Source organism: Pelecanus crispus, chromosome 12 (genome assembly GCF_030463565.1).
Source record: "Pelecanus crispus isolate bPelCri1 chromosome 12, bPelCri1.pri, whole genome shotgun sequence".
In the NCBI taxonomy this organism is placed as follows: Eukaryota; Metazoa; Chordata; class Aves; order Pelecaniformes; family Pelecanidae; genus Pelecanus; species Pelecanus crispus.
Genome location: NC_134654.1, coordinates 8,109,094 through 8,135,469, shown reverse-complemented (window position 1 = coordinate 8,135,469; position 26,376 = coordinate 8,109,094). Strand labels below are relative to the sequence as shown.

The 26,376-nt window shown below is 59.9% G+C and overlaps 1 protein-coding gene across 1 annotated transcript; it reads right to left on the bottom strand.

Moving 5' to 3' along the window:
- Nucleotides 1-3,003: 3,003 nt before the first annotated feature.
- Nucleotides 3,004-22,892, bottom strand: SRRM3 (serine/arginine repetitive matrix 3). The gene is made up of 14 exons (XM_075720146.1): nt 22,669-22,892; nt 19,361-19,462; nt 15,514-15,648; nt 15,285-15,365; nt 14,847-14,876; nt 14,364-14,432; nt 14,010-14,045; nt 13,159-13,209; nt 12,949-13,053; nt 12,275-12,446; nt 6,263-6,591; nt 5,462-5,689; nt 5,062-5,199; nt 3,004-3,220 (listed from the first exon to the last, which is right to left on the bottom strand). Exons 1-14 carry the CDS (start codon nt 22,890-22,892, stop codon nt 3,004-3,006), a joined length of 1,917 nt encoding a protein of 638 aa, XP_075576261.1.
- Between the last annotated feature and the right edge of the window lie 3,484 nt (nt 22,893-26,376).

Sequence of the window (26,376 nt, the reverse complement as noted above, 5' to 3'; positions counted from 1 at the left end):
CATGGGGCGCAGGGCACAGAGGGGGACACAGTAAGGAGGGGGGGTTGCCGCAGCAGGGGATTTGGGGGGTGTCCCCCCACCGGTGGCTGCAGTGGGTGCCAGCACCCCTCTGGCCCCTGCCAAAGGCCTTGGTCTGGGGCAGAGCCCAGCGTTGTCTCCGAGACGGTGTGGGGCAAAGGGCCGCTGAGCCGTGCGGGGCTGGAGGTGCGGGGCCGCATCCTGTGGGCGCTGGCGCAGCCGGAGGGGAGCTGGGGGAGGAGGGGGGGCAAGGCACTGCAGGGACTGCAGAGGTGAGGGGATGGGAGGGTTGCGGGGGAGTGGGGAGGAATGCAGGGAAATGGGAGGGGAGGGATGCAGAGAACGATGCAGGGAGGGATGCTGGGAGGGATGCAGGAGGGATGGGATGGATGGGAGGGATGCAGGCAAATGGGAGGGATGCAGGGAAGGATGCAGGGAGCAAGGAGGGCTGCAGGGAGATGGGAAGGATGCAAGGGAAGACCCCTGCCCCGGCAGCGGGGTCTCCCCAGAGGGCTTCCCCCCGTAGCAGGACACTCCGGGGGACCAGGCGCACAGCTGTGCCCAGCGCTGCTCCGCATGGAGCCAGAGGCCAATGCGCCGGGGAAGAGCGAGCCATGGGTGGCCGGAGACGGAGGGTGGGGGGAGAGGAGGATGGGTCCGCGGGGAGCTGGACGAGACCAAGCCTGCACGGAGAGAGCAGGTTAACCCCGCCGTGCTGTCCCCCCGGTGAAGAAATCGCTCTGTGCCCAGCAGAGTCATTTACAATATATACTGTATATTTTATTATACTTGAACCAGCTCACTGAATCTACAGCTGTACTCACAACCCAGAAAAAGAGAGAGCGCACGCGCGAGAGGAAAATACTGAAGTATTTCTACAGAGTATTTGTTCCAGTTAGCTCCCTCCACGGCAGGAGACAGAGACTGTAAAAGAGGAAGACTGGAAATTTTCCCTGATGTGCTGGCTTGTCCGCACCGGCGCTGCAATCGGGTCTTGGGCTTTTGGGAGCCACGGCCCCGGGGGGCTACAGGGCTGGGAGCTGCGGCCACTGGCAAAATAACCCCTCACCAGTGGCTTGAATTCAGATGTTTTTGGGGGGAGCCCCCTCTCCCAGCAGGGTTTTGGGGCTCCCACAGCCAGTCTGAGCTTCCCTGTGGGGTGATGGGGGGTGACAGGGGCTGCGGGGTCTCCAGGGGCTGCTGTGGCAGCGGCCCAAGAGGGGTGGGATGGTTTTTGGAGCACATGGCTCAGGGGTTCGTAGGGATTCTGGGGGCACTTGTGCCCTTCATCTCCCCAGGCTTGGGGGGAGCAGGACCCTTCGTCTCCTCCTTCTGCCACAATCACATCCAGAGCTGCTGCCCTCCCTGGGGCTGGCACATGGGGACAAGCTGAGCTATGGACAGCCATGAGCGAGCATGTCCCCTCCTTACCTGTTCACCCCTTTTCTAACTGCTCCGCTTGTCCGGGCACCACGGAGGGCGACCGGAGGCTTTGCCAGTGGAGCAGGGGTTGGGTGGGAGACCCAGGGCTGGCCCCTGGCACAGCCCAGCTCCTGGAGATGTTTCTCTAAGGGCTGGTGAATCCTCAGCCTGCAGCTGAGCCTGCTTCCTTGACGTGCCGGGTTTGGGAGACAACCCTGGAGTGCCCCTCCACTCGCATCTCTGTCCTCCCGGACCTCCGGTTCATCAGGCCACCAGCTAACGAGGCTGTTGCATTGTCGGCCAAGTTGGAGTCCAAAGGGTCCCCCCTCCCCAGTCCCAGCTGGCTGGAAACCAGTGTCAAGCGGGACTGCCAAAGCCCAGCTTTTCATCTGGGGGCAGCGGGTTAATCCAGGCAGCTGCTCTCCCACTCAGGCAGGCTCATCCCCATCGTCCTGCTCCAGCCGGCCGGAAAACGTGGGGCCCACTCGGATTAAACACTGACAGCTCTGGAGGGCCAGGACCATCCTCGGCACCTGGGGGGGCTTTTTTTTTTTTTGAAAATCAGTGAAGTCCTGCAAAAGTGGGGCTGCCAGCAAAGCCCAGGACCCTCCTGCCTCTCTCTTTCTGTAATTAAGTTTAAAAAGCCGCCGCTCAGCACCAGAGTGGGAGGTGGCGGGGGCTGCGAGCCCAGAGGTGGGGTACAACGTGCCAAAGCCGGAGCATGGCTGGATGCAGCCCTGGGGGTGGAAAATCCCCAGCCCAGCCCTCATCCCCACCGCTCCCTCCTCCTGGGGGTGATGGCTCGTCCCCCCCCAAAATAGGGTGAGATGGATGGGTGCTGGGGCCAGCTCCTGAGCCGGGACGAGCAGCGTTAACCCACAGGGGCGGCCCCCCAGACCTCCCCTCTCAGGAATAGACTTGTGGGGTACTGCTGGCTCCCACATTTTGTTCATCCGTGGCTTGGTGTGTGCTTGGGCTGGGGGGCCCCAAAATGGTTCGCAGTGCCCCTGTCCCCTGGGACACCATGGGGACACAGTGACTCCTCTGCTAGGGGAAGAGGGGGCTCACCTCTGGCTTGCACTGCGGCCCCTAGCCAAGCCTGGGCTGGAGACACCCCCTCCTGCCCACCCCCCCAGGATATGCTTGTGCTAAAAAAGTCAAACCAACTCAAAAAAGCACATGGGACTCCCGGGGGGGCCCCCAGCTGCCCCCACCACTTGTCCCAAGGTCTCTGCTGAGCAATTTGTTCCCTCGCTCTGTGCTCGCCCACCCTATCCCGCCCTACCCCGGCACTCGCAGAAATAAAAAGATATCCCCCCCACCCCATCCCGACCCCCAAAACACCCCGAGGGGGGGAATCAATCACCCCCTCCCAAGGCGATGCAAGGACCCATTTGAGTTTTCAGCCCTCACTTTTCCCCGCCGCCAGGTCCATCCTTAGCAGCCCCCCGGCTCTTTTCCAACTCCCCAGTGGTCCCTGTCCCCTCCGGGGGTGCAGGTGGCAACCGGGAGGGGGGGGCATGCCCAGGATGGCGGGGGGCTGTGGCTGGGTGCCAGGGGGGCTCAGAAGCCGGCACTCTCCGAGCTGCTGCGGCTGTTGTAGCTGGGGCTGCGGCTGGGGCTGCGGGAGCGGCTGGGGGGGCTGCGAGTCCGGCTGCGGCTGCGGCTGGTGCTGTAGCTGTCGTAGCTGCGGCTGCGGCTGCGGCTGTAGGAGTAGGTGCTCAGCGAGCTGGAGGACGACGGGCTGGGGCGGTAGTAGGGGATGGGACGCTTGCGAGCGCTGCAAATAGAAAAGGGAAACTGAGTCAGGACCCCGGCGGCAGCTCGGGGAGGGGGACCGGCACCAGCTTCCCGACACAGCTGAGCATCCCCCAGGGCGGCCGAGCATCCCCACAGGGCGGCCAGGCTTGGACTAGCTGCATGGTGTCAGGATGCGGCCGCCCAGCCTCACCCCCCACCCTCCATCCCCTTCCTCCTCCCCAGCCCCCCCGGGGTGTTAGTCCTGGATTAGGCAGCAGCGAGGGCAGAAAGTGAGCAGGTTAATGTGGCTTTTGTGTTTCCCAGACACCAAAGATTGAAAGCTGCTGAAAAAGAGACATTCGGGATTAGCGGGAGGCGAGCTGCGGCCCGCCGGCGCCTGAGGATGAGGAGGAAGATGGGCAGCAGGGATGGGGGGACACAGGGGCAGCGACGTCTGGAGCCGGTGCAGGAGCTGGCCCCGTGCCCCCTTCTCCCGGCCCAGTGTTAGCGGGACCGAAGAGACGCAGGCATGGCCCGGAGACGGCTGGGTGCCGAAGGCATCCTAGGGTGTGAGGAGACACAGAGGGGTCCGGGAGGAAGAGGAGGAGGAAGAGGAGGAGGACGAAGGGGGGAGGTTACCCTGGGAGCCAGGCTGGCGGCGATGCTCTCCGAGAGGGACCTTGGGATGAAATGGAAAAGGAGAGGTTGGCATCACTGAGGCAGGACCACACGGTGACGGACCGCGGGGTGGTGGGGGGTGACAGGGACCGGGGACAGGGCAGGAGGGCAAGGAAAGGCCTTGGGGCTTCTCTCTTGGTGATGGGGCAGGTGAGTGGGGCTGGGGATGCTCGCCTGGCTGCCCCCTCCCCGCAGCATCCTCCGAGCCTCACAGGGACAGCTCTGCTCCAAGCAGAGATGGCTCTGCCGTCCCCATCTATCCCCAGGCTGGGAAACAGGCATGGGGGATGGTCCCCGCAGGGACCGTGGGCTGTGGCTTCCAGCCGGGCCCTGCCACCTTCCTGGGGACATCCCAGCAAAACCCAGCTCGGGGATGGAGCAGGAGGGATGCAAAGCCAGCTGGTGGTACCCAGGCTGGGAAACCTTCCTCTGGGCTGGGAGCAGCTTTCCCAGACCATATTCCTTACAGGGCATCCATGGGGGAGGGCTGCAGGGAGCTCTAACCCACCCTATGAGCAGTATTTCTCCTGGCCTCCCTCCTTACAATTTCAGTCCAGCCCAGGCAAATTAAAACCCCTTCCACAGCGAGCCAGAGCTGATTTCTGAAAATCCAGCCTCCTGTACCCCGTGGCCCCAATCTCCCAGCTGATAGCAGGAGAGACAAATAGGTCAGGAACGAGGTAATCTCAGCTCGCCACTGGTACCACGCCAGCGCTGCATGCTAACGAGGTACTATATATGCACACAGCGTTTCGTCTGGCACTAAATATTGCCTGTCTTACAGCCCAGGATCCCGAGTCAATAGGATGTCAAGGAGGAGAAACCGGCTTTTGGAGGGCAGGGGAGAGGCACGCTCATGGCCGTATGTCTTGCTGGAATATGCACACACGGATTAAAATGAATTCCTATTTTCATGCCTCAAAATGGGAAGAGATGAGAAGGTTGTAATATTGGAGGCAGTCTGGTTATCTGTCTGTCTGGGCCAGCTGATTCACCCAGCTGGTCATCCTCAGGGTCATCTATCTGTCTGCAGAGTTGCTCATCTGTCTGTCCACACATTTGTCCATCCATCCATCCACCCATCCACCTGTCCACCCATCCACCCTTCCATTCATGCATCCTTCGGGGCTGGCTGGCGGCATTTCTCAGCCCTGGGCCGTGCCAGCGGCCATAGCAGAGGCTTTGGCACGTGCCGGGACCCACCTCGTGATCCTCCTGGGCTCCATGAAGCTGGGGGAGTCCCGTCTCCTCTTCCTGATGGGGGAGTAGCTCCTGGAGCGGCGCCGGGCACGGGCGGGATCGGGTTCACCGTGGCGTGTTCGGGGCTCGTTGTCCTTCTCTCTACACCACGAGGAGGAGGAGGAGCGTCAGGGGTGTGGGCTGGGGTCCCGGGTGGGATGAGGGCAGCCCACGCACAGCAGCTCCCCACGGGGGTGACCCCCCCATCCAGGGCTGGCGCTTCCAGTGCCACCGGGGACAGCAGTGACCCGTAACCCCCACCCCGAGCCCTGGGGCAGCCGGGACCATCCCCAAACCACGGATGCTCTCTGAGCCCATTGCTGGTGCCTGCACACCCCATGATGAAGCCCCCCCGGGGGCTGACCTGCTGGCGGGTTTTTTTGGCGAGGGCGAGCGGGAGCGGCTGCGTCCCATTCTCTTCTCCCGGGAGCGGGAGCGGGACTTAGAGAGGGAGCCGCTGGAGCTCCAGGAGCTGCTGCGCTGGCCGGGGCTGGGTGACGGGCTCTTCCTCCGCTCCGAGGCGTGCCGGGAGTGCTTGGCCGACGACTCCGAGCTGCTGTTGGGCCGGCCCCGGTGGTGCCTCTCCTTCACCCTGCGAAGGCAGACCCCAGCAACTCCTTGCATCCCACCCACACTGGCTGGTGGGGCGTCCCCGTGGGAGCTGGGGACCCCAGGTTCCCATGGGGGAGCAGCAGGCGCACCTACATGACCCCAGTTTTTGGCTGGGCTGCATCTCATTAGAGATAAAGTATTGGGTGCTCGCCCACTTGGGATTCTGCACCCTGCGGGACGCTGTAATCGCATGCAACCATTTAGACACTGCTCTCCACACTGGGATGATCCCTCGCGGAGATCATCCTTCCCGCAGTGCACTGGCATTGACCCACTGCAGCTCTTCCCCATCCCTGTCCCCAACCCCATCCTTGTCCCCATCCCCATCCCCACCCCCAACCCCATCCTTGTCCCCAATCCCATTCCCATCCCCGTCCCCATCCCTTGAGCATCCCAACCCCATCCTGGTTCCCAGCTTGGCGGCCCCCAGAGCTTTGCCTGGATGGAACTGAGGTGCCCACATGGGGCTGCAACCCAAATATCAGAGGCCAGGCTTGGTCACCTCCCACGTCCCGGCAGGGTCAGCTTGACCCCATCCTGGGGACCCCCTTACTTCTTGGCATGGGCGCCATGGTTCCTGTCGGGGCCGAGCGGGGGGTGGTAGGCCTGGGAGCCCACTGAGCCCTCCGAGTCACTGCTGTAGCCGGCGGGGCTGAGTGGCGGCGGCGGGGGCTCCCGGGGGGCCGGTGGCCGTCCCTTGCTCTGGCCGCGGTGGCGGGGCGGCGGCGAGGTGCTGCGGGAGTGATGCCGGTGGCCGTGCTTCGCCCGCTCCGGCGTGGGCGACCGTGGGCTGCGGGCACCGTGTCGGCCCCCCCGGGCGCGGGGGGATGGCGGCTCTGTCCTGCCGTGAGCCCGCGGAGAGGAGGACACCGAGGCCGGCCTCTGGCAAGGGGGAGAGAGAGAGAGAAGGGGGAAAAGGCGGAGGGGGGAAGAAGAGAAGAAAGAAGGAGAAAGGGGATTTTAACGGGGGGCGCTGGGCCGGGGGCGCGGTTCACAACGTCAACGCACATCGCATAAGGCAGGCTACACAGACGCTACCCTGCACCTTCCTCTCGCCCTCAACAATGTGGGTCATGCAAACCTCCGCATGCAAAACGCCAAAAAAAAAAATTAAAATAAAATTTAAAAAAACCCAAAGGAAGGGGTGGGATGGGAGCAAAAAAAAAAAAAAGAAACCCCCAAGTCATCAGGGAGGGAGAGCTCAAAGGGAAAGAAACAACCCCCCCAAAAAACACTTGGAGCAGGGATAAAGCAAACCCCGGCGCCCGCCCACCCCAACCAAGAAAGGGGAAGGGAAAAGGGGGGTAAAACCCAAACAAAGGGAGCAAAATGGGGGGAAAAAAGAAAAGATGAGAGGAGGGAAGGTGGGGAGGTGGGGGAGAGTAAATCAGACTGAGCCGAGGGGAAGGGGTTGAACCAAAGAGGGCTGGAGGTGATGGGGGGGTCTGCTCACACAGAGGCATGCACATATATAGAGAGATATATGTTCAGATATGTGTAGTTTTTATAGATAGTACGGCTTTCGGCTTAAAACAAATCAAGAAACGAGGAGGACGGCACAGAGCGACAATGGAGGGCAAGGCCGGGGGTGGGGGGCCAGGGGCGAGAAGGCAAAAAGAAACCAAAAAAGAAAGAAGAAAAACCATCCAAATCAAATCAAATCAAATTAAAAAAACAAAGCAAAACTTCACAAATGTCCTCATTACTGAGATAAACGAATGTCTCTGAGCTCTTCTGGGACACGCATTGAGCTGTTAGCTGTGACTCTGCAGGGAACTGCTAAGTCCTCATCAGCACTCAACACAGACTTTGCTTTCTGCTTCCTTTTTTTTTTCCATTATATGCTTTTTTTTTTTTTTTTTTAAGTCCCTCTTGGTTAACATCCACTTACCAAAAAAGTGGCATTTCCTCCTTTAGTAGGTAAGGTATGAAGAGAAGGGAAAAGCGGGGCAATATAAGTGCATCATTAGATTCACAAAAATGCAAGAGAGAAAGAAAGAGCGAGAGAAGGAGGAGAGACAGAGACAGAGACAGAGAGAGGAGAAATAAAACAAACCGACTCACTTCTCCTACGGGGGGAACCCTGGGCCACCGCCACGGCCAAGGCCCCGCACCAGGCTCTTGCTGAGAGCTGGGGGGATTTTGCCCGGCCCCGGGGTCCAGCACGCAGCGGCTCCCAAATATCTGAGCTCCTCTGAGCTGCAGCTGCCACCTGGGATTTTCCCCCCATCTTTGCAGACGCTGCTAGACCAAAAAGACGGGTGGAAATAGCTGCTGCACCGCTGGCCACGACTGAGCTGGCAAACCCCGGCTCGCAGGGCTTTGGGGATTGCCTTCCCCCGGCCGCAGCCCTGTGTGGGTTCCTGAGCATCCCTGGAGGGGCAAATCCTGCGCAGGGCAGTGTTGAGCCCGGCTGAGGGCATCTAACCGGGTTCAGGGGGATTGGGGTGCTGCCGGGATTGTGTCACCGTGCCCGGGGCTAAGCTGGGGGCCGGTGACCCCAGTTCCCCACCAGCCCTTCACCCCCAACACGCCTGGTCAGTTAATCCTGGAGGACGAGGTTCTCTCCACCCACCCCGCCACCCCCTAAATGCCGCTGTTCTCCCCTAAAAGAGAAGTGGGCGAGGCACCAGGGTGGGAGCCTGGGGACCACCATGAAGATGCTGCAAAAAGGACATGAGGCCACCACGTCCCCGAGCAACCTGAGGTGGGGGGGTCACATAAGCCATTCTGCACCCCACTGGTGGCATGTCCTCCATCACCTCCTCGTCCCCACGGATAAGCCAACACCTCCAGCCGCACACCAGCCTCCTAGAGCCAAAATGGGGGGATTTGGGGGTCTTTTTTTAACAACATTCTGCTGCTGCAATTGCTCCAGCGACAGGAGAGGCTGGTGGTGATGGCCAGCCCTGCCCATGGCACAAGCTGCCCTGCAAGCGCCGGGGGACACGGACCCCTCCAAGGGGATGCAGCAGCCCTGGAAGGGGGGTTCAGCTGAGCCCGTGCCCAGCCCCTCGTCCAGGCAGGGAAAAGCAGAGATGAAGAAGAAGAAGAGGAAGGAGAAGAGAGAAAGGGAGGGGTTTCCTCTTTCCCAGGGCGGTATTTCAGTGCCGGATGGCCATGCCACGGGCTCAGGCTGCGGGATGTGGGATTCCCACCCAAACCCTGTGCAGGAAGGCAACAAAAGGAAAAAGCATCCCAAATAAATCCAAATTGGCAAAGGCCCAGCCCCAAAGGGAAAACACACGCTGGGGGCTTGCAGGGATGGGACGGCCAGGGTTGGGACACCGTCCCCTGCCGCTCGGGGACCGTGATGCCCACAGACAAAGACTTCAACCTTTTCCCATTGCAGCCCCCCCAGTATTTTCCCTGGGCTGGGGTTTTTTTGTCCGCCATGGCCCAAGGAGGGGCTAAACCCACACATCTCCCCAAATTTCTCATTTCTTGCCCCATCCATCCACCCTGAAACCCTGTGCCCAGGATCTGCTGCTGCTCCCACCCCCGGGCTCTGGCCACTGCCCCTATTCCTCGCTAATTATGTTCGCCTTCGTTACCCGGCCCTAAGGGGGGACTAAAACAGAGCAGCCGTGCTCGGCCCCTGGGTGGAAACAAACACAAAGTCGGAGGGCTGAAAGACACAGAAATGCATTCTACCGACGGCACAAGGAGACGGGGAAGAGAAAAGGGGGGAAGAAAGAAAAAATATTACGTGGACAGGGCAAAAAAATATAAATAAAGAACGTAAGAGAAGAGCATGGCTTTGCAGCTAACTGGGGAAAACCATATAAAAAAAATATATATATAGCCACCAAAAAGAGACAAAATGAAAGAGAGACAGAGAAGGAGAGCGAGAAAGAAAGAGAAAGAAAGTCCGAAAGAAAGAGAAAATAACATTAAATCAAGCTACGGTGCTTTTCAACAGGCTCATCTGCAGAAGTGAACGTGCAGAGGTGGACGAAATACCTACCTTCGCAATTGGCAGTGACAGGAATGCGATAATAAAAAAAGAAAACAATAATCTCCACATTTGGAGGGCAGAATGGGAAAAAGACAAGGACTCTTTAGTACGGCGATCCAGACCCCTCGGCTAATCCCGTTTGCTTTGCTTAGATTTTTCTTAATTATTTTAAAATTGGTCTCATTAGGGTTTGGGGTTTTTTAATTTTTCCTTTTTTAAATGGAAAGGCTGTGGCTGGCTGCCGAGCGGGGCGGCCGCGGTAGGGTTTGCTGGCTGGTGTCTGTAACCCGGCTGCGTTTCAGTCTTAAGAAGTCGCTATATAACATGGCAAAGTCCCGGATAACATGCAGGGAAGGTGATGGATGGAGGTAGGACACAGCAAGGGTTCTTGGGTTGTGTTGGCCCAAAGAAAACCAGAGAGAAAGAGGGGCTGGAGGGTGCATGTGGGTGAGGAGGAGGAGGAGGAGGAGACACCCGGGAGGAAGGCTGGGGAAGGCAGCAGGGATGGATGGAGACCGGACTGGGTATTTAAAAGGGAAGGCAACGCCATGCAGCACCCCGGGGCACCCCTTCCTCCTGGTGGCTCTGGAGGTGCTGGGGGGGCATGGCTCATCCGGGAGACGGGCTGAGTCCAGAGTTTTTGGGGGGTCTGCAGGAGGCAGGGTGGGGAGGGCCGGGTACCAAAGGTGCTCAGCACCTGTCCTGCTGGGATGCAGGATGCGGTGCAGGATGGCCGCAAGGTGCTCGGCTTGGCGGGGTGGATAACCCAGCACCTAAGGGCCTCATCCTGCAACGTGGAGGAAAACCACGCCCACAGCATCAGGATCCGGCCACCAGCCCAGGCAATGGGGCAGTAGCCAATTCAAGGAGGCAAAGGATAATTCGCTCTGCAGTATCGAAGCAAGCCCGCCACCTTTGCGGTGTAGAGCTGCTCGGTTATCTTCCCTTTTAAATTCCTCGTTCAAAATATAGAAAATGGAAATACAATGTTCAGCGGTCGTAAATATTTAGAAAACACATCTGCTTTTTTTTTTTTCCTTCTCCACATTAACACACACAAAAGCAAAAAATTCTAGAACAACACAACGACGAAGGGGAGGAAGAAAGATATATATCGTTTGCATTTCTGTACATCACAAGGGAAAAGAAAAGAAATAATGAGAAAGGAAACTAAAATAAGGCGGGGGGGAAAAAAGCACGTTTCATTGCCCTTCCCTCCCCCTCGTCCCTGCTTCTGCTGAGCAAGAAATGGAAGTGTATATTACCGTTTGGGTTTTTTTCAAATGGGAGGCTAAAGAAAAACACAGATGGGATTAAAAAGAAAAAAAAAATAAAAAATAGAAACCAGAGAGCGAAAGAAGAGAGAGAGAGAGAAAGAGAGAGAAAGTTGTTGGAGAAAAGTCCCGCTGGTGCCGGGGAGCCATGGGAGCTCGGCGGCCTGGGCGATGCTGGGTGCTGGGGGCGGTGGGCAGGGGGAGAGTGGGGCAAGCCGGGTGCCTGGGTGGGTGCTTGGCACCCGAACCCCCCCACGCCCCAGCCGAAACCACAGGAAAGAAGAAAGCAGAGAGTTGCCCCGAGAGGTGGACAGGGTGCTGGGTGCTGTTGGGGGGTGCTGGGTGCTGGGCTGAGGATGGGAGGCCGGGGAGGGCAAAGGGGATGTGGATATGGGGTGGGGGGTTCCTGGCCCCATTTCCTGGGGTGCTCCTGGCCCCACAAGCGCTGGGGTGGAGCATTGGGTGCTGCCAGCCAGGGAGCATCCCCACAGCACCTCGCCCGTGGGAATAAAGTCCCCTGGGGCGAGCAGGGGCCTGTGTGCCCCCCATTAGTGGGGTCCCCCAGCGCGCTGCCTTCACTCAGCCCTGCCTCCAGCCGCAGCAGGCTCCTCACCACCCCAGCACTGGTTAAACTGGGGCTGGTCCCCTGGTCCTGCTGGGTTAGGGCTTTGCCCCACTCAGCGTGGGAGCAGCCCCCCAGGCTTCACTGGGACCCCTGGGACACTGAGGCAGAGCTGGGGACACCTAGCTCCAGTGTCACCAGCCATGGGGACCCTGAGTCCCTAAACACTGAGCACCCAGCACCAAGCCCCCTCCAAACCCTAGCCTGGCCTAACCCCAGTCCCCAGACTGGGCACAAACTGGGTGCTGGGGTCTTGAGCGCTGGTGCTGGCACCTTTGCGCTGGGGAGGGTTGGGGCTGGTGGGAAAGCAAGAATTTTCCAGATTTACCCATTTCTTGGCTGTTTGGGCTCAATCCACTCCCAGGGAGGTGCTGAGCCCGGTGGTGACCCTGTCTTGCCGAGCCCTCATCCCCGGGGGGTGACATCCACAGAGCGATGTGTGGCTTTGCAGGGGGGGGATGACCTGCTGGCTGCCCCCATACCTGCCCCGAGGTGATGGGCTGGCTCCCCCAGGGAGACCGTGCACCCAGCGGAAGGTTGAGGGGTGCTGGGGGGGTGCAGCCTGCACCCCACATCCCCCCATGTACCCCAGCTGGGCAAGGGGGCAGCCGAGCGAGTGGGGAAGAAGGGGAGAGGAGAGCTGGGGTGGTGGGGTCCTGTGGAGGGAGGAGGGGAGGGAAGCGAACGGTGATCCAAGAAAAGCCTACGTACATCCGTGGGCTCCGGGAGCGGGGCGCCGTGGCTGTGGCGGCCGTTCTGGGCGCTGCCCTTGTGCCCGTTCTGGTGCGGCGAGGCCGAGCGGCGGGGCGAGGGGGAGGATGGGCTGCGGCTGGAGCGGGCGCTGCTGCCCTTGGGGCCGTCCTGCCGGCGCTTGGGGCTTAGCCTGCGGGGCACCGCACCATGAGCCGCTGGCATCGCCCCTGCCCCCAGCCTGGCACGGCATTGCCCTTCGCCCGGCTCTGGCAGGGCTGCCAGGCTGAGATGGCGGGACATGGTTTGCCAATGCAAGAAACGGGATGAAATTTGGTGGTTTGTGCTGTCTCTGCTTCAAAATTGAAACCCCAGCCAGGCACCGCATTCCCAACCCCGCCCCCAGATGCCACAGCACTGTCCTGCTCCCTTTCATCCCCCTGAGGGTCCCCATTGTGCGGACAGCTCTGCCACCCACCTCCATGCCCTCCATCCCATAAGGCTCCACGTCCCTCTGCCACCTGCCTCCCCACCCTCCATCCCCAAAGATCCCCCTCATGGGGACACCTCTGCCACCCATCTCCCTGCCCTCCATCCCTTAAGGGTCCCCACCATGGGGACACCTCTGCCACCTTCCTCCTTGCCCCCTGAAATGCAGGCTGGTGGTGGGGCGGGGGGTCCCAGGCTGCTCCTACCTGCTGGGGGATTTGGAGCCGCTGTCGTCGGAGGAGAGCGAGGCGCTGTGGGAGCTGCAGGAGCTGCGCCGGTGCGAGCGCCAGGCCGGGGACTCGCTGCGGGACCTGTGGAAAGGGCGGCCGGGGGGGCCAAGGGGCAAGCTGAGCTGCCACAGTGGGGAACAGAGAGGGGCACACCGCCCCGCTGCCCCCGCCTTCCTGGTCCCTCACCTCTTGCGCTCTTTGGTTTTCTCTTTCCGTTTGTTCTTGGGGCTCCGGGACCTGTGGGAAGAGCCACAAGCTGAAGAGACTGGAGCCGGGGCAGCACCTTTGAGGGGGGGACTTCTCCGGCACCCCCAGAGCCGCCAAGGCTGCAGGAGGAGTGATGGGGATGACCTGCCTGGAGCTGGGCTCCAACAAGCTTCAAACTGTGGTGGGGGTCCTGGCTGGCTTTGGGGGAACCATGGGGACCATGTGCCGGTCAGTGAGGCTGGGCAGGAGGGGGTGGCAGTGGAATGGCGGGGACCAGCTCTGCTCAGCACCCACAGGGCTCGGGCCTGTTGTCACCCCTCTGCTCACCTCACCCTGCACCAGCCTCCTCTGAGCCCCTCTGCCCACCCAGGCACCCTTTGCCTGTTTTTTTACTTCTTTCACCCTAAAATAGCTGTGCCGGCAGAGGGCATCCGCAGAGCAGGGCACAACCGGGGCTTGCCCTGGCCACGGCTGCCCAACATCATCCCTTCTCCCCTGGGGGAGATTCGGGGCTGTGTGGGACCCTGCAGGCACCCAGAGTGGCCCTGTGCCACCTCCAAGAGTGGGGGACGCCCAGCAGTGCCCGTCTGTGGGGTGAGGGGGACACTCACCAGGCGAGGGATAGACGGACAGACGGTGGGTGATGGCAGCCCACGCTCACACCCACTGTGCCCAACCGGTCCATCCCCTGCCCAGTGGCACGGGGTCTGTCCCCATGGGCGGAGGGGATGGGGACAGCGGGAGGGCAGGGGACAGGGTGTCCCCGACGGGGGAAGCTGGCAGCCAGCGCTGGTGGCAGTGGGGTGGCTCCCGGCAGCTGTCACTCTCACCTGTGTCTTCTCTTCTTCCGTGACCCCGACTCAGACCTGAGGGATGAAGAGGAGGCAGAGATGAAGGAGACATATGGAACCGGCCAGTGGGGAGCGAAGGCCGGGCAGCTCCCGGGGATGGGCACAAGGGCGTGGGGGTGGCCCCAAGATGGGCTGCTGGATGGGGCAGGTGACAGCTGCTGTGAGGAGGTGATGGCCCCATGAAGAGCCACCAGCATCCATCCATCCCTGTCCGTGCCTCCATCCCACCCCAGCCCAAGGGCCTGGCAGCCGCCAACCAGCCTCACCGTCCCCAGCCAGCCCTTCTGTCCCCAACCAGCCGCTGTCCCCAGCCTGATGTGGTGTCCATCCTACCTGTCGCGTCTGTGTTTCTTTCCAGTCTTCTTTTTCTTCTCCTTGCGGATGGGTGAAGAGCTGTCACAGCTGGGGGGGGTGGGAAAAGTGGGTGCCCTTGAGGGTGGAGCAAGAGACGTCCCAGCCTCATCCCTGTGGCCCAGGGGAGACCCGTTCCCGCTGCCCTCAGCACCCTGCTTCCCCTGGACCACCCACGGGATGCACGAACATCGCATGGCAATTATTGCCTGGGGGGATTTGGGGTGGGGGATAGAAAGAGGCTTTTAGCAGAAGGGCTCCAGCTGCCTTCAGTGCCTGAGCACCCAAATCCTGCTGTATCCCGTTGCCACCTCGTGGGCTCTGCAGCCTCCAACAGGAGACAGTGTGGCCAGTTCCCCCTGGGATTGCAGAGGGGGACATTGGGCAGCAGAGGCCAGCCTGTGCCTGGTGGCCCTGCATGCCCAGCGGGGACCCCGCAGCCCACCCAGCCTGGCGAGCACTCACCTGCGCTCCGAGCCGGGTTTCCTCTTTTTGCTGCCGTGGGGAAGGCAGAGAAGAAAGAGACATTAGGGATAGCGTCCTGCCCAGCCAGCCAGCACTAGCCAGGGAGGGGACCAGAGGTTGGATGGAGCCAGACCCTTCAGGGAGCCAAATCCTGCCCAGTGCTATGCCCTGCAGCTGCTGGCTCCTTCCCAGCATGGAGGGGGCAAGGTTCCACCAGTGTGTGCACTTGGGTGGCTGACGGTGCATCCCACAGTGCCGTGCGTGTGTGCACATGTGAGCGTGTTGCACTGCCAGTGTGTGCAGATGCATTGCACCTCTTGAGGGTGCACGTTTGGGGGTGCACTGCCCCCCAAAGTGGGGGAACTTGCTCCACCAGACCCTGGGGAAGGGGTGAGCCTCCCGGGAGAGGGGACAGTGCAGGGACAGCCAGGGACTCACCGGCTCCGGCGGTGACCCGATTTCTTTTTCTTTTTCTTCTTGGGCGGAGGAGAGGTGGAGCTGCTTGAGCGTCTTTTCAGCCTGCAAGGAGAAGGCAGACAGGGTCAGGGGGAGAAGGGGTGGCCACCCAGGGCTCTCCTGGCCTCCGTGTCCCCCAGTGGGGACCTGGCAGGCAGGGAGACAGGCTCCCTGTGCACACCCAGAATCCCTGCTGCCATTCCAGCCAGACCTGTACTCGCAGTGGCCACTGTCCTCATGGTAGCACTCGGCCGAGCAGTCACACTGCAGCAGGCAGCCCTCGCCATAGTCAGGGTACTCCACCAGGTACTCCTCCCCATCTGCCCCATGATGGTTCTCTATCACGCTGTCAAAGGAGGAAATGCAGGATTAATTCAGGGCTCCCTGTTCCCCGTTTCCTGTGGGAGTGGCTGGGGGAAAGCCTGAGGTAGCCCCGGTGCAGCTGCAGGAGCTGGGGGACATCCCCTCCGCCACAGCATCCCCAGGGGACCTTGGTCACATCACTTGAGGTCCACATGCAGCAAACCCCTGCGGTGTCACCTTATGGTGGGGTTCTTCTAGGATCTCCCTGGGGCTCCTGTCCCTGCAGTAAATCCCCACCAGGCTGGCACAGGGACACCATGGGGCTTGGGCCACCATCTCCCCTTTTGGTACTGCCCAAGTGCTGGGGCTGAGAGAGGGGCTGGGGTCAGCCCAGGTAGGCAGTGGGGCTGGACTAGGGTGCGAGGAGCTGGCAGGAGGCTTGGGGGATTCGGGGGATTATCCGTCCACCAGCGGGAGCTGCCCAGGATGATCCAGGCTTTGAGGCCGTCGCCCCAGTGTGCTTGCCAGCTCAGCACCAGAGCTTCAGGCAGGTGATGGGTGATGCATGCCCTGGGCCAGCCAAGGTGGGGTGGGGGGACATCAGGCCTGAAGCCACCGGGGTCTCCTCTCCCTCCTGAGTGACCTCGTCAGCATTAATTTTTCCTGCTGCCATGGTAACCATCAGGAGGTTGCCATTGACTACTGGGGCTGCAGGCAGGGCTTGGCAGAGGCCTGGCAGCTGGACCAGGCAGGCAGGAGGGACCCAGGAGTCCCCCGCCCAGAATCTCCCTGCCATCCCCCACCTCCCCGGTCCTCCTCTGCCATCAGCCCCAGGAGCAGCATCAAATCCCCCCTTCTTGGGGGACACAGGACATCTCACCCCAGGAGGGACAAGGCCATCCAGATGATCTGGAGGGAATCGTAGTGGATGGGGCCGTGCCTAGAGGTGCCCAGCATCACACCAGCCTGGGTTCTTGCTTCCCAAGGGACATTTGCCCTCAGAAACCCCATGTGGGCTCCTCCGCCCTTCCCAGCCCAGAGGCATGCAGCCAGGGATGCCAGTGGAGCACAGCCCCCACGGCACCAGTCCCTTGGCAGCCCTGCCAGCACCTCCGGCTGAGCAAAGGGACACTCCCAGCCCCAGACAGCAGATCTGGGAGCTGCACGTGTTGGCATCCCTGGCCACAGGCAGGCCTTGGGCTGTTTAACCCAATTAAAAATGGTTTGGACCAAAACTAGAAGCGAGGCATCCTCCTCCTGACCATGGATGATCACTCAAGCGGGTCTTGGGCTCCCTTCTGCACTGCAGCCATGGCTTTCTGGGTCCTCTCCAAGCGATTCCTGCCTTGGCCATGCCCCAAGGGCAGAAACGGCCTTTCAACTACCCACCCAACCATGGGAAGGGGGAGAAAAGAGGAAAACAGAGGAGTGAGCAGGGATGATTCCCTGTTGGACTCCGCTCTGTGAGTGGGCAGTGCTCCACGCCAGAGCCTGCTGCCAGCATCTCACCCATTAGCTGTGCTCAGTGACTCAAGATGGGCTTGTGCTGCCCCAATTATCCCTCCCCGCCTGGCACACACGTTTGTTTTCAAGCCCACCAGCCTGTCCATCAAGCAGTTACTCCTTGGGGACTGGGCTGTATCGCCGGGCTGTGCACACACAGAGATGGGAGCTGGAAGAGCACAGAGAGCAAGCCGGGGACTCAGGTGGTCACAGCTCTGCTTGGTGCCTCAGTTTCCCATGGGGAGTTTTGCAGATGGTGCTGAGCTTTCGCATCTGCTTTGAAACAAGAGAAGCTGGTTCAGACTCATAGTCCTGGCAGCCAAAGACTGAGCTGTAAAAGTCCGGAGAGGTGCTGGAGCAGGACCAGCCCATGAGATGTTTCGCTGAGTATTCTTGCAGCCACCGCAGGGGCTGTGGCTCTTTATTTAAAGTTTATTTAACTCTGTCCAGCCTCTTCAACCAGCACAGACCTTTTGCACCCAGGACATCCTTTGGCAGGGACTTCGGCAGCTCAGGTCCCCACTGCATTGAGGAACCACCTCCTTTTGACCCAGCTCCTACCAGCCTCCTCCAAGCACCTGTGGCTTTGCTCTCCTCTGAGCAATCCTTTGCTTTGAGACTGCTCCTTCCAGCTCAGCACTATTATTTATAGCTCCTGGGCTAATCTTTAATGATTACCCTTCATATTGCAAAAGCAAGCCCACAAAGGTGACAGCTAGGGCTGCTTGGGTAACCTTAATACACCTTTGGCTTCCCTATGTGCTCATTACAGCACCAGTCCTAACAAGCCTGCCTGGGAAGATGCCCTGGAGATGACTCAGTCCCCCATGGGCAAAGGCCACTTGTTAACACCTCTCCCTGATGCTTGGTGACCTGGGCAGGTTGCGGTTTTTTGCCCATGCCTTTGTTTTTCCTGCCTGGAGGAGGACCCTGAATGCTTCGTGCTTCCCCAGGGCCATGCACCCATCCCAGGCTGGGCACAGCTGAGCTGTGTCCCTCCCTGCCCAGTGTGCCGGCAGAGCGGTAGGAGGAAGGCTCTCCCTGCCGCCACGGCTTCCCTGCCTCCCCCGTCGCCCTGATTTCCTGACCCTAATGAAGCATTAATATTCAGTGAACCTGCAGCATCTATTCCTGTCCCAAGTGACCTGGTTTCCAGGCTGATGGATGGTGCACGCCGGGCCAGCCACGCTGCCTGGGCCATTAAGCACTGTGCAGATAAATCATCATCGAGCCTGGGTGGACCCTCGCGAGGCCAGGGACAGTCCTGCGTGGGGCAGAAGGAGCGAGTGGCACGTCCCCAGCAGGAGCTGGGTTGCTTTGGACACCTAACCCGAGCCCCAAGCCCCCCTGGGGCAGAAGTAGCCCCCGGGGACCAGGCAGCATGAGGAGCGATTAGGAGGCAGAGGCACAGGGCAGGAGGTCCTTGGAGAAGCTTCTTCCATGGGGCTCCTTGGGGTTACACCAGCCTGATGGAGATGCAAGCTCTGGGTCTACCCAGGTGAAAAGCAAGCTTGAGCCCTGCTGGGACCCTTGCAACACAACTTATTATTACTATTATTAATGATCATTATTGCTAAAACAAATATTACCAAGGTTACAGAACAGCAGCCAACCTCCCAAACAATCTCCAGCCAAGCTGTTACCCCAGCTTCACACCTGGAGACAGAAGGACTATTCTGCACTATGGAGTTAAGAGTAAGGACTGGAGATTGGTGCTCTTGCCTGGCTGGAGGCAGAAGCTGTAATTTCAGCCCTGGTGAGAGCAGGAGAGGTGACCCAAAGAGGCAGGAGTGGGCAGAGATGAGGCACAGCAAACCTGCAGCTTGGTCTCTGCCACTGGCTGGTGGGGTGAGCCAAGCATCGAGACCTTCTGTGCTTCAGTTTCATCATCTGTGACAGCAGCATTGTAACGTTGGCCTCTATAAAGCACTCTGAGGTCTCCAAAAGACCAGTGCAGGATAACCTCTAACCTCTCCAGAGAAGCAAACCCTGCCTCCAACCAACTAACCAACCAACCAATCAACAAATCATCCAACCAATGAGCCAAACAACCATCCATCCCATCCCTCCAACCCTATATACCCTCTCTATGTCTATCCATCTATCCACCCATCCCTATATATACACCCTCTCTGCATCAATCCACCCACCCACCCATCCATCGATACTCAGAGGCAATCTGGGATGTGCCTCTCTGGGATGAGGGACAGACAGGAAGCACAGATGGGCCAAATCGGAGCTGCCTCACTTACATTTGGCGCCCGTGCTGGTCCTCCCTGGTGAGCACGCCTTCCTTCTCCATCAGCATTTGCCGAAAGGTCCCCACTTTCTGCCGAATCTCCTCTTCGGAGTACCTGGATGGGCAAAGACACAGTCAGGGCTTCCATGGCCAGAGCGTGGTTTCCCCAGGGACCTGCTGAGGACCTCCATACCTTTGGGAGTGACATGTGGCCCAAGAGGCTGGTCAGAAGGAGAGGTGGCATGGTGACCGTCATCAGGGCCTGGAGGAGAGCAGGTCCCTCTGCTTGGTCCCTTGCCACCATCCTCCGTGCCCTTTGCTCTCCTGCCTGCCCCTCCCAGCAGTGCTTGGCAGCAGAATGGACATTAGGAAGGGATAAAAGAAGAGGATGGCCATGAGGTTGTCATTCCCCCCCCACTGCCTCAGATTTTGGGGCACATCTCTGCTGAACCCCCTCGGCAGTGCCAGCATCACAGCTGGCAAGGCTGGGGTTTGCGCCGGGCGCCTCTGTCCCATTGCAAACCTCCCTCGCCCGTCCCTGCGCTGTACCAGGGCCCCGGCAGCCGAGCCAGCTCTGCGCTAACACCGAACGCTGACTCAGGCCGCTGCAGGGTTATTAACGAGAGACACTAATCACTTTGTCCCTGGCATCTGAGAACAGCCGCGGCAAACCATGGCACTCCAGCTGTCCCTGAGGCGTCCCCAGGGAGGGATGGGTGACAGCCCTGGGTGGGTGGTCCTGTGCCGCATCTTGTGGCTGCACAAGGGCACCTGAGCATCCCCCTCGACCAAAAACATCCAGACTGAGGGATGCAGTGGAGGGACCCCTGGTGCTCTCGGCACTGTCCCCGGGGACAGGGCAAAGGGAGAGAGGCCCTGTGTCACCGCCACCCTGCTGCTCTAGGAAGGAAGGGGACAGGCTCCATGTGCATCCAGGTCCTCAGCCACACCATCTACAGGGGCTGCTCGCAGCCCATCCTCACCATCACATCCCATCAGCATCACCACTAACGAGCCCAGAAAACTGGGTGTCAGAGCCTGGCTGAGCCCCATGGCCCCTGAGGCTGGCACCTCGCAGAGCATGTGCTGAGGATGCCAACGCCCTGCAGGGAACTGTGGGTGCCCCTCGGTGCCCCTGGGTGCAGAGGGACACACGGCAACACCCGCATCCCCTGCAGTGCCCACGAAGGGGAGCAGTGAGAAGAGGGGAATTAATATTAATGAGATCATTTGCACTGAAAGGTTCTCATTAATTCCCCAGCCGGCCAGGACTCCTGTGCAGGAGGAGGGCAGCTAACTGGGCATGGAGGCAGCCCCGGCCGCTTCACCTTGCCTTGCACCTTGCCTGGGCATGGGGGGGCCCTAAAAACAGGGCAGCACCTCCAAATGCTGCTCTGCACCATACCCTCACCACCGGTGCAGCCAGCCGAGCAGAGTGTGGCCATCCCGCAAGGATGGAGCCGCCAGCCCCAGCCATGCCGTCAGCATCAGCCGGCCAGCGGCAGAAGGAAGATGTCCGCCTTAGAAGACAAGCATTTGCTGCAGCATATTACGGATGCGGCCGATGCTCTTGGAGAGGGGACGCGAGGCCAAACAGGAGGTGACAGATGGGCCACTGCGGCTGGGCCGTTAGCAAATCTGCGGGGGGCAAGGCCAAGGTGTGGAACCCCCCCTGAATCCTGCGATCCTGTGATGGAGGCAGGAGCACCCTGCCAGCCCCTTTCCTCCTGCACCCCCCAGTGCTGCTTATAACCCTGTTGGAGGGATTTTGGTTTTGCATTTAACACTTTGGGAAAGAAAGAAAAATTGCTGACACTTCTTTTCCAGAAAAGAAATCCACCCTGCAGACAGGGAACTACGGCGCAGGCAGCCCAGAGTGAGCAGCAGCCGGGTACAGTGCAGGCAGGAGGAGCCATCCGTGTTTAAGGAAACAAGGGAGCGCTTAAATCCCCACAAAACCTCTGCTGTCAGACGCGTTCATCCCAGGGGCCCTGCCCTTGCCAATAACTCCCCTGAGGCCGTGGCCAGAATGCAGCCCCCAGCCCAGGCAGAAACCTCAGGGGTGCAAAGCGCTTCCCATGCAACCCCCCCTCCCCACCCCCCCTGGAGAGCCCTGTGTGGAGGGAAAGAGCAGGCGGAGGATTAACCAGGTTGACCAAGATTATTACTGTAATTATATTATCATTTTGGTGTATCACCGTCATCATCGTTATTAATAGCCTTAATAATAGCAAAGGCAATTATAGCAATAACAACAATACCGATTGCAATATTGCTATTACCCATCGCAGTAATGGTACTACTAGTAGTAAGATCCCTAGTAGGGCGCGGGAACCCAACAGGAGGCTCTGGGCTCCCCAAGGCGCCAGGTCAGCCTTATTTATTTCCATAATGACAAATTAGGCACAATCATTATTCCAGTCTGTGTGAGACAATTTAATTCTAGGTCACGCTTGCGCTCTTAATGAAAGCCTTGGCGAAGCCTTCCCTCAATCCATTTTCCTTCTCCCCAGCTGATACCAGTCCCCGTCTACCCACATGTGCCGAAGAATTCGGTCCATCCATCAGGTTTTAGCGAGCTGTCAGGGGGATCAGGCTTTTTGGCTGGTGCTGGAGCTATGGGGCAGCCAGCAGCACAGCCATGGGTCCGGTGGGGATGGGGGGGTCTCCTCGCTGGCCCCCCAGCCCCTCCTGCCCACCCAGGCAGGGATGTTCTCTGGCCCCTCAGACTTTCCCTCAGCCCTTTCCTTCCCTGGGGCAGAGCAAAGGGTGCGGAGCAGCTCGTGGTGCACAGCCAGGGGCATGGCAGGATGGGAGGGATCCTCTCACCCCAAACTGGGGGCAGAGAAGGAAGGCAGGACAACAAACTGAAGCACCAAAACCGCCTCGCCTGGGACTAAACATCAGCTCTCCTTCATGTCCCCAACATGAGAGACAGAGGAGGACTATCTCCCATCCCAGGCACATGGGGCACAGGCACAGGCAGGGCTGATGGCTGCCTCCCTCCTGCCTCTGCTTTCCCAGCACGATGAGCTGGAAGCCCAGATTTCCAAGCGGAGGGGCCAGAGCAAGCCTCCAACATGTGTGTGGATGCACTCCTAGGTCTGCGTTTCTTGGAGGTGTTTAGCTTCACAAGCTCACCAGTCCACCCCAAAGCTGTCTGATATGCCCAAAAGTGGATTTACTTCCAACAGGGGATATTTGCCACATTAAGGTATTTTTTGAGGGAGGAAAAAGGGGGAGAACAAGCTACAAGTGGGTCAAAAGGTTCCCAAGCCACGGGGTCTATCTCCAGCCCAGCCCCAAGCCCCTGCCACTCACCCCTGCTCCTCCATCATCTCCTGCAGCTCCATGCACTTCAGCTCCACCCGCCGCTTGCGCTCGTGGTCCAGGATTTCCCGGTGAGCCTTCTTCACCAGGCTGGGCTCCACCAGCCGCACCTCCTCCTCGCCCTTGTGCCACGTACCCGAGGCGCTGGGCTGCGAGAAGCCATTGGAGGCTTCCTGGGGCGAAGGCACGTCGGCCCCGTTGTTGTAGAGAGCCATGCTGGCGTGGGCGGCCTCGCCACCAGCAGCACCTGGGAGGGAGAGAGAGTTTGGGGTCAGTTCCTGCCCTGACTTCCCTCTCACCCTGCGACAGTGAGGGCACCCCACCAGGACCTGAAGGCAAAACTTGTCTCAAAAGAGGTGCAGGCACACAGGTCGATGGTGATGGCGACGAGAGATGTGGGTCTTCTGCCAGAGCCCTTCCTGCCCCTTACCTCGGTTTCTGCATCTGCAAAGCAAGGCTGGGGCTGTTCCCATCGCCATGCTGCGAGGGCTGGCTCATGGGAAAGAGAGGACGATGCTTTGCGCCAGCCTCGTACCAGGGAAAGCCTGGCAGAGTGCGGGTCTGTGGTTCCCAGGGCCATACGGTAGCAGTGGGACAGGCGGGCAGGGGTCCCTCCGAGCCCCACGGACCCCGCTGTCAGCTGGCGTGGGTGCAGAGCAAGGACGGGCATCCATCCTCACAGCCCTCTGGGGACACCCCCGAGCACTGTCCCCAGCCAGGAAGGGTATGGACCCAAAGACCTTGGATACCCCATTGCACAGGGACATGGCCATGGGAGATCCCGATGTTCAGGCCAGCCAGCAAATGCCCACTGATGCCTTCCGGCCATGGCCCAGCACCGGCTGTGAGGGCAGGTGAGGCTCCCCACTGGCTGCTTCCCTGTCCAAGCAGCAGCGTCGTGCTGTTGCCTGTCTGCCCTCTCCCTGCTCTTTCACCCTAACGTGTCCCTGCCTCCTTCCTCAGCCACCACAGTCAATGTGTCCTCACCTGGCTCCAAAAATAGCCCCATGGAAGATGACAACTGTTCCCAAGCGGCACTGCTGCACTGAGGCTCCAGCTGATGCTCACTGAGCCTGGGGGGGGGGAGATGCTCCCAAAGCTCCTGGATCAACCACACAGACACAACCCCATCTCAGCGACCTCAGGCCATCAGTGCACAGCTGAGTGCCCATTCCTCCATCTCCCTGTCCTGTGATGCCCCAGCTCCCCTGCCCAAAGCAGCGGCCCTCTCTCCAGCATGGAATGCTCCCACTGGAGATCTTCTGTGTTAATTACCAGCAGCAGCCAGGCTGCAGAGGCACTGCCTGGGCTTTACCAGGGGCTCCCACAAGCGCTTCTCCCGCAAAGTCCTACACAAAGAGAAACAATCAGGGGTGAAGTCAGAGCACCATCCCTCACTCTCCAACCTGGCTTTGGGCTTGGAGATGCAGCTTTTGTCAGCAGCCGCTAGTCTGGGCTGTTTCCATTCCAGGGACCCTGCCAGAGGGTTTTTCCAAGGATGGGCATTGCCTGCACATCACTGCCCGGGTGGGAAGCAGCCAACCCTTGCCTGAGATGCCCGGGGCGTCTAACACGTACTGCCCAAGGAGGAGAGGGCTGAACACTGGCCCAGGGAAGGAGGGATCCCTCAGCCAAGCATGGGCATGAAGGCAGGACAGACGGACCATGGACCGATTCACACTGTTTCGAGCCCAGGGAGGGCTCGCCGCTCCAGCTGTGCTGTTCCAGCAGGATGCCAGGTGGTTCAGACTTTTCCATGGCCTTGCCAGGTGGGACAGACCCAGGGTGGGAGCACAGATCACCCGCAAGAGGCTTCGAAGATGTTTCTCTGCTGCTTGAGGACAGAAAAAACCTCAGAGCCCACCCCGGGGTGGTGGGCGTCCCAGCTGGCTGGAAGGCATCTCCCACCCTGCGGCATTGCCAAGGGACATCCCCGGCTTTCCTGCTGCCACCGGCTGCCCCATGCAGTCATTTATCTCCTGATGAGCCTGCCCAGGCAGGACAGCAGCTCACTGCTTAATTACAAGGGTTTTTTTTTCCTTTATTTTCCCCATTATTACCAGGCAGAGAGAAGCCAGCAGCCTTTATTTCCACAGAGACATGGAGGAGCGGGCAGCAGGAGATGCTGCCAGTGGAGCTGCAGCAGGAGCAGCCAGGGTTCTGCAACCCTTGGATGCTCAGCCCTGTTAGAGCAACCGGAGGGTCCCTCGGTCCCCCCTGTCCTGCAACAGGCAGGCCAGCACCCACATTTCAAGCCCCATGACACCCCACAGCAAGGAGCTGCTCAGCTCAGCCCTCCCTGCCCAGGGGGGACCCCTGACCCCAGCCCCCTCCATGTCCCAGGGTGGCCCCGGGCCAGAGACAGGAATGATGCTGCAGAAAAACCTGGCTTGGGGGCTCCTCTTCCTCTTTCTCCCGTCAGGGCATGAAGCTAAAAACCAGGAAGGAAATTTGGGAATGGGTAAAGCTCCCCCCTGGGAAACCTTCAGCCACCAAGGGTCTCAGGGAAGGAGAGGAGGGAGGAGAGGATGCTTTCTACAGCAGCCTCTGCTTGCTTTTCACCAGTGGGAATTAATTTTATCCTGAGCCCGGCAGTGGGTAAATTCATTGCTGTGAAACCTTGAGAGCGTGTGGGATATACAGCCGGGCAGGTAGATGGAGGAGCACGTGAGATAAACCAGCAGCTGGATGGGTACCTGTGGGTGAGGGCTGCATGGTAGGCGAGGCATCCAGATCCTGCCGGGAAACGTTCCCCATCTCCATAAAAAGAATGTGGTTGGAGATATCCCCCTCACACCCGAGGCCAGGCATGTGGAGCCGGCCTGGGGTTGGACACTGCACTGCGTCCCGGGGTCCCCACAGCAGTGAGCAACTTCTACCATGAGAGCTGATACAGCCACCCCACCTCAGCCACGGCACGGGCAGGAAAACAAAGGAAGAGAAAAACCACCCGCAAACCCCCTCTGGCTATCAATAGCAAAGCCAGGCCATGGGCAAAAGCACTGGGTGAAAAACGGAGCCAGTCCTACTGTCACCTCTGGTGACAACAGGGACAAGGCACCGGGGCAGAAGGAGCCCATGTCCCCCAGGCTGGGTCTGTGCCCTCCCTGTCCCCAGAGGAGGATCCCCAGTGACTCCCTGCACCTGCAAGGGACAGCTCAGGGACATGGGGTGGCCATCACCACCACAACCTCCATCCTTCGGCCACCACACGGGGACTGCCTGGCTCTGCCAGCTCGTGCCAGCACCAAACCCATCAGCAGAGGCAGCATGGCCCTGCCTGAAAGGCAGCAGCTTCCTGCCTGGCTCAGCGCTACCCCCGATAATAAAGATGATGGTTAAATATTTCATTATCTGCAGTAATTACCCACAAATCATCAAGCACTGGCAGCCCGCCGCCCGGCCGCCTTGCCGAGAGGGATAGGAGGCGTCTCGGGGCAAGCGCTGTGCCGTGTCCCCACAGACTCCCAAAGGCTGCAGGATGAGGCCAGGGCGAGCCGCTGGCATCCAGCCCCACCACCCTAATCCCTGGCACCAGGGCAGTGCCACCCAGGAGGGCTCAAACTCCCCGGCACCGGGGCATGAGGACTCCCTCTCTTGCTGGGGAAACTCCTGAGCAAATCCGTCTTCCCGTTTTGCCAAGCCATTCACCCAAGCATTTTGGGATCCCAATCTCCCCCGCTGGTGCTGCACATACCA

Coding starts and splice junctions, on each gene's coding strand:
- SRRM3 (XM_075720146.1), bottom strand. CDS start 22,892: ATGGCTCTCTACAACAACGGGGCCGACGTGCCTTCGCCCCAGGAAGCC. Junction 6,592..12,274: donor CGCTCCCGGAGCCCACGGAT/GTACGTAGGCTT, acceptor CCCCCTTGCCAG/AGGCCGGCCTCGGTGTCCTC. Junction 5,200..5,461: donor CCAAAAAAACCCGCCAGCAG/GTCAGCCCCCGG, acceptor CTCGTGGTGTAG/AGAGAAGGACAACGAGCCCC.